The following is a 12,248-nucleotide window of genomic DNA, read 5'->3' on the forward strand; positions in this document are numbered from 1 at the left end:
ATATCTTCGCAAAAACTGGACCTCAAGTCTAGCTGATCTGAGCTTTCGGATGCCAATGAGGGCTGTGGGAAAACCTAATAACTGCAGAAGGGGAAAAGCCACATCCTTCTCGTGATCTTTCCCAGCAGCTGGCAGCCGTGAAGATAAAAAGGAGGGCAATTAAATACAAACCAAAAAAATCCAGAATTTGCCAAAAAGGACAGATCGAGCAGCGTCTTCATGAATGATGGCACAGTATTAAAAACAGGCGTAACTCAGAAGCAAACGGCCATGAACTGCAATGATTAAAATGCTTTGCTTTAAAAGACCCAAAAGGCAGCTGAACTACATATCGACAGTCCCCGAGTTGCAACTGTTCATTGAACGACCTTCCAAAAGAACAACGGCGCTGAAAAAATGGGACCGGGGACCGGTTCTCGCACTTAACAACCGTCGTGGCAGCCCAGGGTCACCTGATCAAAATTCGGGCAAATGGCGACTAGCGTGTATTTACAAGGGTTGCAGCGTCCGAAGGCACAAGGTCTCCGTTTCTGGCCTTTCCCCGCCAGCTTCTTACACACCAAGTCAGTGGGGCAAGCCAGATTCACCCCCTGCCTAGGGGAGATTCATTTAACAACTGCAAAGATTCACCTAACGGCGGTAGCAGAAAGGGTAGTGAAAATGGGGCATGCGCCTCCCTCTTAAGAACCGCCTTGCTGAGCGATGGAAATTTTGTTGCCCATTTGTGGTCACAAGTTGAATGGCGGCGCCAATTGGGGTCACTTATGGGATGACAAGGAGAGTGTTAAGCCACCCTTTGGGCCCCAAGGCCTCTAAAATTGGGGGGGGGCTACGGCTAAGAAGGCCCTGCCACTAACACCCAGCCCTTTGATCTCTCATAGAGCTGGTCCAGATGATCAACTGTTCATATGATTTAATCACCATCTTCTATTGTGGCTTTCCTGGTACAGGAAACCCTCCTTTCCCCCCCCCACCCCCCCAAAAAAAAAGCTTTTTAAACAACCTGCTTTAAATGGGAATCCTTGTGACTCTTGACCTGTGCCAAAGGGAGTGTCAACTGCCTGCCTGTCACATCCATTTTTTGTATTCTTAGGCCTTCGGTGCCCCCTACCCCAGTGGTGGGATTCAAATATCTGAACAACCGGTTCTCTGTGTGGATGCGGCTTCCGGAAGTCCATTCTGGGCCCGGGCAACAAAAAATTAGCTACTGGTTCTGCCGGAGTGGTGCGAACCGGCTGAATCCCACCATTGCACTACCCTCTTAAATTTTTTTCCAGCCAGGGCAAAATGCAACTTTGCATCCCAGGAGCAGAATATCAGCGTGATATTTAAGGTCTGCTCTGCAGCCCAGAGAGAGGTTGAGAAGGCAAAAGGGCCCGAACCCGGCACCCACGTCCAAGGGACCCACTTGTTCCACACCCCACGGGTCATTCCTCAGCCCCCAGGGAGAACAGGCATGGCTGAGTTGACCACGGTGGCCACGCTCCCTGCCAGTTAGAGCCCATTAAAGCGAGGGTTTGTTGGAAATTGAATATTTTATTCTCGCAATCTGTTCACGGAGTAGCTGAGCATTGCAGTACATTTGTTAGCTTATGCTGGATCCAGCCAGTGAGGTGGGGAAGTCTATCACGGCTGGCTTGCACAATCTTAATAAGGAGAGTCCAGGGAGAGAGGAAGCTTGGGGTTGAAGGGAACATGCCTCGCTAACCATGCACATCTGGGCATGCATAGAGAGGAGACTTTCATGGATGGTTGCTCCACTCTGCAGCCAGCCAGGCCTCCTCATTCAAAAGTAGGCAGATCTGACTTGAACTATTCTTTTGAGAGCCTATGCTTGTTTTTCACCATCCTGCTGCGTGTGGTCAGATGTCCAGCCTGGGAGCTGAAAGCTTTGTTTCGATCGCTTGTTAGGAGGATGCTCAGCTGAACTCAAAGGGTTTCCTCCCCAACTGTTTCGTGTGCGTGTGTGTGTGTGTGTGTGTGTGTGTGCACAAGTTAATTTTGACTCTGGCAACTCCATGGACTTGGGAAGCCAGCTTTCTTACAGGTGGAAAGAGGTGGTGGAGGGTATCTAGCCCAACCCTTGCAAAATCTAGACTCAAGCATTCCTGGCCATCTACGGACGTGTTTCTCAACCTCAAGTAGGGGTGTCAGGAGTTGGTACATTCCAGCGACTCTGTGCCTAACTAGCATGCTCTGACCGATGAAGCTGCTTGGATGAGTGGTGAAACGTCTCAAACTAACAAGAAAAAATTAGTCCAAGTTGCCATGATTCAACTGGATGACTGAGAATCTTCGTCGACATGTTTCTCAGTCTAAGCGGCCTCGAGGTGGGTGGACTTCAACTCCCAGAATTCCGCACCTAGTATGGTGGCTGGGGGAAGCGTGGGAGTTGAAGTCCTCCCGTCGTAAAGTGGCTGAGGTTGAGAACTATTGATCTATAACCAATCTGTGGTAGCATCATCCTCAGACGTCATTCACAGCATTATTGTGGTTGTCGCATCGATGTTTGTCTTTTGAGAGTTGAAGGCAGCATAACAGAAGGACAGAATTGAGAGGGACTTTGGAGGTCTTCTAGCCCAACCCCCACTCAAGCAGGAGACCCCATACCATAAAATCTTCCCTCGTTTGATTTCTGTCACCTCAAACGTGCTCAAAGAAGCTGAGAAACGGAGACTCTGCGAAGAGCAACCTAAGCCTAGATCTCCCCTCGCCTAGTACCATAACCATTAAAGGTAGACTTCGACATACGACCAATCACTTGGCAACCATTGAAAGGTGCAATGGACTCCCCCAAAAGGTACTTACAACCGAGTTCTGAAGTCCCAACTACCACACAAACACCCTGCGCAACTTGGACACAATGGTTCGCTTTACAACCCAAGTTATAAAATCAGGTTGGTCTGGTAATGTCCCTCTCGGTGACCCTCACACCGTACCTGATCCTCACCTGTACAGAACTGTGTTAATTTTCCAAAAAAGGAGTGCCAGTTTTTAACCATGTTAAATGACACTCCCAGCCTTGGCTTGACCACTTAAGCTTGGATGGAGACACCCCAACGGTGGAGATCCAGGCTGGGAGGAAGAAGCAGATCAGACGGTAACAGATGTCCTTAAGACATCGGCCAGCTTTGGCCAAGTTAACTCATACTTTTCTTCATTCTGTCTCTCAGTCTGGGCTTTCAAGGATAATCTTCTTCCTCACCCACCCCATCCCCCCTCCCTCTCTCCCCCCTCAAGAGAATGAATGGTACGGATTCTTGGATCAAATAAGATAAGCGATCTCCCAGCCAAGGTGTCTTCTGTCACTTGGCAGTCTTGAGCAGGAGGCAAGCTTCTCGGTGACTAATTAAACCAGAAAAAAGCAAGATCTTTTTAGTCCCAGTGCTGTCAAGTACCTTGATCCAGCAGCAACAGCTGGGGATAGAAGGAGGAGGGAGATTGGGGCACCCAACAAGAGATGCTCTTTTTCAAAATCTGTTGGGGGGGGTCCATTGGAAGGAAAGCAGGAGGTTTAAGCCTAACATCCTTCATGGACGCATGCAGATGTGGTTTCAAGAGCAAAGCTCAGTGGGCAGAATGGATGTTGGTTTGGGGGAACCTGGGAACCTGACTGCCAGTCCCCCCCCCCCAGTTTGCAGAAATGAAGATGGGACTGGGTCCTCTACACCCTCCCCCCACCAAAGCTCTTGATTGACAGGCAGTAGGTGAGATTAAAATCCAGCTGGCTCCAGTCTCCAAAATTGTCAGGGCTTGAAACATCAGCAGCAGCTGCAAAACTTCTGGATAGGCTTTCAAGGGGTCGCCCCTGCAGCCTGATTAAGCCGCCCCTCCCTCATTTCCCCCCTCTTAGACATGCTGCCTGTCTTCCCAGCCCCAAATCCAGGCCAGGGTGATGCTTTTTAATTTCCTGAGTTTCATTTGCTCCAGAAATTAGGATTCAAAATCAGTTTTGAAGCCAGAGCAGATTAAGAATGTCCTCTGAAGGGTGGTGGTAGCCCTGGAGCTCCATAGCACCATCTTAAAAGTGATCTTATCTTGTAGGAAAACCAGGGAATCTGTTTCATAACCCTAAGTAGTAACCTTGGGATATTATTAATGAGTTTGCCTGAGCATGTGTGAAGTGTCTTGGCAGTACCAAGGCTTGGCTGGCTGCAAATCACAAGAGAGGTCTTTTTAGATTGTTCCTATTGTATTTTTGAAAAGATTTGTAAGAAAGGAAAAAACAGGAAACAGACAAACAATAAAAGAGGAGAAAGCAGCAGAAAAAGGTAAATTAACTGGGAATTTATAAGCTTTAAGATTAAAGTGGAACACATTTTTTAGGCTAGGATTTACAGTATTTCATCAATTTGCTTTGCATATGAATTCCTTGTATTGGTTTAAAAATGGAAGGACATTGTTGCAGTCCAAGTAATATATAAATCCAACTAGCAGTCATCATGATGGTATAAACGCAACTTGTTTTTTTTTTAAAAAATGAATGTGCTGGGAGTTCAGAATTGGGGATCAGAAACTGAATTAAATCAGAAATATGCATGCTAATTCGGTGCTCAGATTTACAGCAGGCCCTTTCCCTCTCCCTCCCTGTTTTTCAAAAAAATATTTTTAAGACGCTCCAGTTTACCTGCTTACCTGAAAAACTCTGATGGCTAGAAAATTGCTTATGCTAATGAAGAGAAAAATCTCCATACTTTCTGCTAAGATTACTTGTTTTCATGGAAATCCACACACTTAGGAAGAGTAGGATGCTTTTCTCTCCTCTCTGATCAGAAACACGTTTGCATATGGAAGTTCCATGAGGCATGCTGTTTCTCCTTGACCAACATGGGCTTTGACGTGCTAAGGCAGTGTTTCTCAATCTTGGCATCTTGAACACGTATGGACTTCAACTCCCAGAATTCCCCAGGCAGCAAAACTGGCTGGAGAATTCTAGAAATTGAAGTCCGTACTTCTTCAAGTTGCCAAGGTTGAGAAACACTGCGCTAGAGAGACCCATGAAAGCATTTCCACCATTTCCCACCTGCGTGGAATTCTCATATTGAGAAGCAGAGACAGATTGCAGGGGGGGGGGCACCTGACTTCCCTGGGGTCTAGAAACTTGATGGACCCTTTCCTCAAGCTGTAAGTCAGAGACTCGAGTCAGCAGAGAACTGAACATGGCCCTTTTCATGTCCAGCTGTATGAGAAGACAGACTTGGCCAGTGGACCTTCTCCAGTTGTCCATCAGGAACAGGTTGGGCCTGTACGATTCATCTCTCTGGAACGGATCTCAGAAGGCTTCCTTACCTAGGAGATTTCCAGCTCTCCAGCAGGCCCAAAGCACATGGAGTCCTTGTTAAATAAATCTCCCATTGTCCTTCTCTGGTGGGATAAAAGGAACGCTGCAACGATCCTTCGGTTTTCTTCTGCTCCAGCAGCTGTCCCAGGAGACCAAGCGGTTGGCAGGGGGACAGGATGCTTGACTTGAATGCAACAGCTGTTGGGGCAAAGTAGAGGAGGGAAAGACCTATAGTAGCTCTTTAGGATGCTCAGGCCCCCTCTTTTTAATGGCAGCAGGACTGGAGAGCTTTCTCGATGAGAAGGAGGACCGTGGTTCCCTCGCTATGCTCGGCTTCCCTTTGGTCTTCTTTCTTCTTCCACTTCCATCCAGGCGCCAGGAATTCTAGCATTTTGGGGCCAACTTGGACGGTAGGACCTCCGGCATCAGCCCACCGGTTCTCCTACAAGATTCATCCCTGAAAAAGCACCGCATGAGAAGATCTGAATTGGTGGGGAGGGGAGGAGACAGTGCTAAGCAACAATCTCTGACCCACCAACATCCTTGAAGAGATGATTTTTTTTATTTTTATTTTTTTGAAGACCCCGAGTCCTTTTTCCTCCATGCCGTTGTAACTTCAGACAGTCACTGAATGAGCTGTTGCAAGCCTGTATTGTGCTTATCTGCTATTTTTTAAAGAGGAGCCTGGTCAGGAGAAGCAGCCTTAGGCTGAAAGGTCCATCGTTATCAGTACAGAAGAATATTTGCAGCTCGGGATTGAAATGAGGACTCTGGTGCCCGCTGAGCTTGGTGGTTTTCTTGCAGACCTTGCCTGACCCAAACTAGGTTGCATCATCGGTGAGTAGCACATTCTGCAAGAAACGTCTTCAAGGAAACCGCCAAGCTCGGAGAGCACCAAGGACCCCTCGCTTCCATTGCGTTGCGAAGGGTAACCACACAACACAAATCTTCGGTCTCTATCACCCCCAAGTGGCCGTGTTCAGAAGGTCCCACCCATCATCTGCTGTCCTCCTGAATTTCTTTCCCTGGAAAGCCCGCCCTCCTCTCTTCCCCTCCTTTTTAGAATCGGAATAGAGCTGGAAGGGACCTTGGAGGTCTTCTAGACCAGCCCCCTGCTCAAGCAGGAGACCCTATACCATTTCGGGCAAGTGGCTGTCAAGTCTCTTGATAAAAGTGATGGAGCACCCACGATTTCTGAAGGCAAAGCTGTTCCACTGGTTTATTATTCCACAGTTCTAGGTTGCTTCTCTCCTTGATTAGTTTCCATCCGTTGTTTCTTGTCCTGCCTTCTGCTGCTTTGGAAAATAAGTTGACACACACACCCCTTTTCTTTTCTTTTGTGGCAGCCTGTCAAATATTTTGTCTTTTTCTAGATGAACCGGAAGGGATTCTTAGCCTCTATTAGCCCTGGACTTTCCTGGCATCTCTCAGTTGCCCATATAGTCCCTTCATCATCTGTGTTGAGAATGGCATCCCTGGCATTGTTCAGAATTGGGTTCCAACGGGCTTTGGGAGCCCAGGGCTGGTCAAAACCTGGAAAGGGTTAGGGGTTGGTGGAAGGAATAGCCTTTCTAAGAGACAAAATCCACGGAAATGTGTGAATTCTTGCAGGCAGCCCCATGGGGGGAGAAGGATGCCTTCAAACGTCATGGCAACCAAGTCTCGCCGGGGTTGTGTGAAAAGGATCAGCATCTTGCCCTTTTGCTGCTGAATTGAGAATAAGGGGACGGGTGAAAGAGGAAAAGAATTGGGACCAAGGGATTTTCTTTCTCCGGGACGTTCTGACCTGGAAAAACCTGAGTCTAGCACACTTCACACATGTCTTTGCTCACCTCTGGGGGGGGGGGGGTAACATGGGGGTGGGGGCATACCTCTTGCTTGAAATGTGCTTGCCTTATCAAGGTGATGCCTCCTACGCATCGCCCTTAACTGGGGGTGCAAACCAGGGTATAGTACGGGGAAATCGCTTTCCCCTTTTCTTTCATTTTTGTAGCCTCTTTCTTATGGAAAAATCCACCCGGTCCCTGTCCATGCAGAACCATTGTCCTGTGTCAGAGTGAAACCTCAAAGGGTGGGAAGGAAGAGGGCCTCTGAGCATAATACAGGCAAGCCCAGATTCGCATGTGAAGAATTGGAGAGCGTGGTGTGTATCAGACAGAAAGAACTCTCAGGATCTCTGGCCAACATTTGGGGTTATCCAGAATGTCAAAAAGGGCAAGCAATTTCAAGCCTAAGATTAGTAAGAGGAAATTACTCAAACTAGGAGAGTAATTATATTGACTACAGAGTGAAAGTTTACTATAATAAACCTTTATTGGAGAAGAGTGTCTGTTAAATCCACAAGAAAGCCTTCGTTTAAAGGACAGATCCGTAATGTAGTGAACTGAATTGGAAGCAAAAAAATGTCCGCTAAATCCAAAGTCTGCTAAATCAACGTCTGTTAAACAGAGCGCATTTAGTATTTACTTTTGATTTTGTTTAACTGGCAAAGCAAATGGGATCCAATTTAGTGTTTTACCCTGATGCGTTTGGCTGCACCTTTTCCCAGCACAACAGCTGCAGTTCATGCTTTCCTTTGTGTGCAAACCTTTATTTAATGCATGTGAGTCTGAACAGAGCTGGTGTCTTTGCATGCACGCTTTCTGCGCCATCTTTTCTCACTTCTACACTTTGCTGGGAATAATAATTCACAGAGAGGGTTACACTTTGTGTAGAGGGTTACTCTACGTGCCCATTTCCTTAGCAGAAAGTAGCTCCCTTTTTTATTATTGTTTTGGGAAGACAAGCCGGTACTTTCTCTTATGTGCGCTTTGTGTGATAAGAGTTGAGAAGATTTGGTTGTTTGAGAGAGGATGGACCTGACATCAGACATGGTGACGAGTCTTGGCTTTCCAGAAACTCAGCCCCACTTTTAGTAACACACACTCGGGCCAAAGGCAGAGAGATAAGCCAAGCCTTCAGGGTTTTCCGTTCAGGTCTTTGAGGTCCTCTGCAGAGCCTCCTTCTTCTCCACATCATGTGGTGGAAAAGCTCGAGTAGACAAGCAGCAATGCATAATTCCCCAGCCAGGGGTGGGAAAAGAAAGGCCAGGGGGTTTGCTAACTGGAAAAGGTAGAGGAAAAAAGCTGGGGACTGATCTCTCTCTCTCTCTCTCTCTCTCTCTCTCTCTCTCTCTCTCTCTCTCTCTCTCTCTCTCTCTCTCTCTCTCTCTCTCTCTCTCTCTTTATCGCACCAAGAAGGTCATCTTTCATGGTCCCACCAGATGTTCACCCTAATAGATGGGACTCACCTGTCTTCCCATCTTACTGGGTCAGGTGGATGTACAGTAGTAGGAGAGAGGCTGTCCTTCAAATAGCTTGGCCCTCAAGCCATGTAGGGCTTTAAAGGTGATAACCAGCACCTTGAATTGGACCCAGAAGCAGACTTGCAGGCCCTGCCCAAGAGGTGACATCTGTGCCTGGTTTAGTCTCGGTTACAAACATGGCCTCCTACCTCTTTGTTCAGTCTTGTTGGTGCCTCTCTCGATCTGGGTGCCTGTCAGTTCTTAATATCCCTCATGCAAACAAGACGAGCTCACGAACCACATGAGATCTCATCCTCATGAGGAATTAATGCTTATGAACAGGAAGCCTTCTTGGGGATTGACTAAATATTTAGCAGGTGGATCCAGGCAGAATCTTATCTTGGTATTGGCAAGAGGTCACAGAGAGGGAATTCGTTTCAAGGGTTGGACACTGTTGAGAAACACCCAGAACTGGCAGGGAGGAGGGAATCAAGTGCAGGGCTAGCCTGGAGTCATTGCACAACCACAAAAGGGCCAGGGCCCACCCCGCTCTCCCAAGTTCCTTGGAGCCTTACCTATTAGCTCCCAAGAGTAGGCAGCCAGATGGGGGAGATTCCTGTATTAAAGGCAGAACATAATAAAGTAGTTAGCTCAGACTTTGCATATGCGGGTCCATAGTTTGCACCTGACAGATATTGTGAGTTTCTAGAAGGTCTCTCAAGGGGATGCACATTCTTGTGGACCCCAGTGTGCTGAAATGGGGAAGAAATGTGATTTGATGTAAGGTGGTTATATGCAGTGCTGATGGAATGCCTCGGTTGAGTTACCAGCATTTCCACCACGGGCTGTGTGAGAGGACAAGGTTTTTCTGACCACAAAGCTGGGTATGAAGAGCCCAAACCAGGGCTTCCATAGGTAGGCACTTCCTGCCCCCTTCCCCGGCTTTCCCTCCCCTTTTCCTTCTCCTCATCTCCCTCCGATTTTTTGAAATTATTATTTATTATTTTTCAAGTCTGAAAGCATGTGTTTGCCATTCCTCACAGACTGATGCTTGTTCCCCCTTCCATCTGTCTTTTCCTACCCAGAATTCCCCTACACCCCGTCTCCACCGGGCACATCCGTGGCACATCCGACCGTCCCCACTGCTGTGATTGGGGGCGTGGTGGGCGGAGCCTCGTTGGTCGTAGTGGTGGCCGTGGTCGTCCTTATGGTGCTCCGCCACCGGCGCCACACTTTCAAGGGCGACTACAGCACCAAGAAGCACGTCTACGGCAACGGGTACAGCAAGGCGGGCATCCCCCAGCATCACCCACCCATGGCCCAGAACCTCCAGTATCCCGACGACTCAGACGATGAGAAAAAGCCCGGCCCGCTGGGCAGCAACAGCTACGAGGACGAAGATGACGCCGGGGCTGAGCGGAAACACCGGTCCTGTCCCAACAAGTACGAGGAGGACTCCAAGCGGCCTTACTTCACAGTGGACGAGGGCGAAGCCCACTCTGAAGCCTACAACGAACGGACACTTGGATTCCAGTATGACCCCGAGCAACTGGACATAGCCGATAACATGGTCTCTCAGAATGACGGGTCTTTTATTTCCAAAAAAGAGTGGTATGTGTAGCTTGGTCCACGTTCTCCCCTTTCTTGCCCTCTCTTCACCGGCCATGCCCCAGAGCTGTTGGCCGCTCCGCGGAGCCCGTGTGCCTTGTCACACACCCAGAGCCCCCTGACCATCCCAACACACGCACACCCAGAGACATCCATCAGCTGGGGAGTGGGACACAGTACAGGGACACTTCGGAAGCCAACGAGAACTTCCACTACTTTGGGGGCACCCCGGAAGGGGCAAAGCAGGGGAGTTGGGGGCGGGAGGGATGTTGCTTGGCTTATGAGTTTAGTTTTCTTTGGGAGAGGAGAGCAATGTTTCTTCTCCCCTGCTTAATTTCTCCGACAGAGATTGGTCCCTTACAGTGTCGTTTGTACTGATCAGTGGTGGCTTTGATGTTAATACTTTTAATTATTATTGCCTGTCTTTGTATAGTATACCGATCCCACCCCATCTACACCTCCGGGTTGCAACATAGAAGTGTCTCTTGGTCAGCCTGTGGGCTTCTCTCACCCTCCCACCCCTTTCAGAAACACTGGAGTTTGTTTATGGTCTTAACTTTGGGGAGGGGAGGGGGCCAAAGGCACACACACACACACACACACACACACACACACACACACCCGTGGACTTTGGAAAGCAAGGTGGGGCTGGGGGCTGCCGAAACCGAAAGCACAAACGCGCAGAATTGGGGCCAAGAGCTTGGCTCCTTTCCAACTCTCCTGGATCTCTGTGCCTGTATCTTCCTTTCAGCATCTTCGGTGGCCATTTCCCACAATGCACTTGTGGCGGGAAGAGAAGGATCACCTGCCTTTCTCCATGGCCACAGAAAAAAAAAGACTCAACTTCATCTTCAGAAGAACATTTAGGAAAAGAAAGAAGCAAACAAGAGAGTGCATGATATCCAGGGAGGAGAAGTGTAATAAGTGTGGGTCTTTTTTTGTTGTTGTTGTTTTTGTTCTTAATTATAATTTTAAGAGAGAGGTTCAGGGTCTATCAAGATTTGCATGCCACGTTATCTCTTTTTTTCTCTCCCCTCCCCTCCTCACTTGCTCCTGGACCCAACATCTTTGTTGATGAGGATCTTCTTAGAGTCACTTAACCAAGTCCATACCTACCCGTTTCTCATTCCTGGAAATGTCAGTTAGTGAACAGACAAACCATCAGATGCTTGTTCTCCTTCGTCAAGTCTCATTGTTTAATGTTGGAAGTCTACCAGGTGACTGGCAAAGCTTAACAGGCTTTGTATGCACACAGGAGGCTACTAGTCCGGTCACTGGCCCTCCCAATTAAGTAGCCTCAAGGGCAAGCAAATAGAGATGTGTGTGAAACTAGAAAAATGTGTTTTTGTTTGGGGCTGAAATCCAAACCACTCTGTTGGGACGCTTTTGAGTTGGTCTGTATGTTTTTTGGAACCAAACTGGAAATGGCTTGAACGTTCCAACATAACTAAACTTGGGGGGGGGAGTTGTCTCTTTGTTGGGGCAAAACCTGAACTATTTAATGTGGTTGACCGTCAGAAACAGGAGGACCCCCCCCCCCCCAGCTACTCCTTTGTTTTTCATTCCAGGACCAAAAAAATAAGTCAGCAAGTAGCCCGTGCAGAATGCTATCTACTATCCTGGCTGTAGAAAAATTAGCTACAGGCATGATTTTTTAAAACTTCTTTGAAAGCATTAAAATAAATCCCAAAGGGGGAAAAATGGAAATAAAGCTTAGCTTTCACCAAATGAAACAACTGTTGGGATTAGCATCTCTTATCGACAGTGGCCCTCCCTTCCCCAACACACACACACACACACACACAGAGAGAGAGAGAGAGAGAGAGAGAGAGAGAGAGAGAGAGAGAGAGAGAGAAAATTGATGCATAGGGTGTCTTCACTTCCTTTTTAGATAAAACCTTTGAGTTGCTCAGCCAACAGACTACAGGAGAAATAGAGTGACTCAATTCCTTAACATTCCTTTCAGTTAATACATCCTCTGTACAAGGCTTTCTTAATGTTTTGAAATGTTAAAACATTTAATGCTGATGGATTTATTTTTTTTAAGAAATAATTACGGTGTCCAATTTTTTTATG

General features: G+C 47.7%; 1 protein-coding gene across 1 annotated transcript in view; it reads left to right on the forward strand.

The window, feature by feature from the left end:
* Positions 1 to 11,991, forward strand: part of NECTIN1 (nectin cell adhesion molecule 1) — a 103,874-nt gene extending 91,883 nt beyond the window's left edge. The window contains exon 6 of the mRNA XM_083368776.1: positions 9,650 to 11,991. Within this exon, the coding sequence (XP_083224902.1) occupies positions 9,650 to 10,185 (536 nt within the window). The 3' untranslated portion in view covers positions 10,186 to 11,991. The remainder of the gene's footprint in view (positions 1 to 9,649) is intronic.
* Positions 11,992 to 12,248: the final 257 nt, after the last annotated feature.

Source organism: Vipera ursinii, assembly GCF_947247035.1.
Source record: "Vipera ursinii genome assembly, chromosome: 8".
Classification (NCBI taxonomy): Eukaryota; Metazoa; Chordata; class Lepidosauria; order Squamata; family Viperidae; genus Vipera; species Vipera ursinii.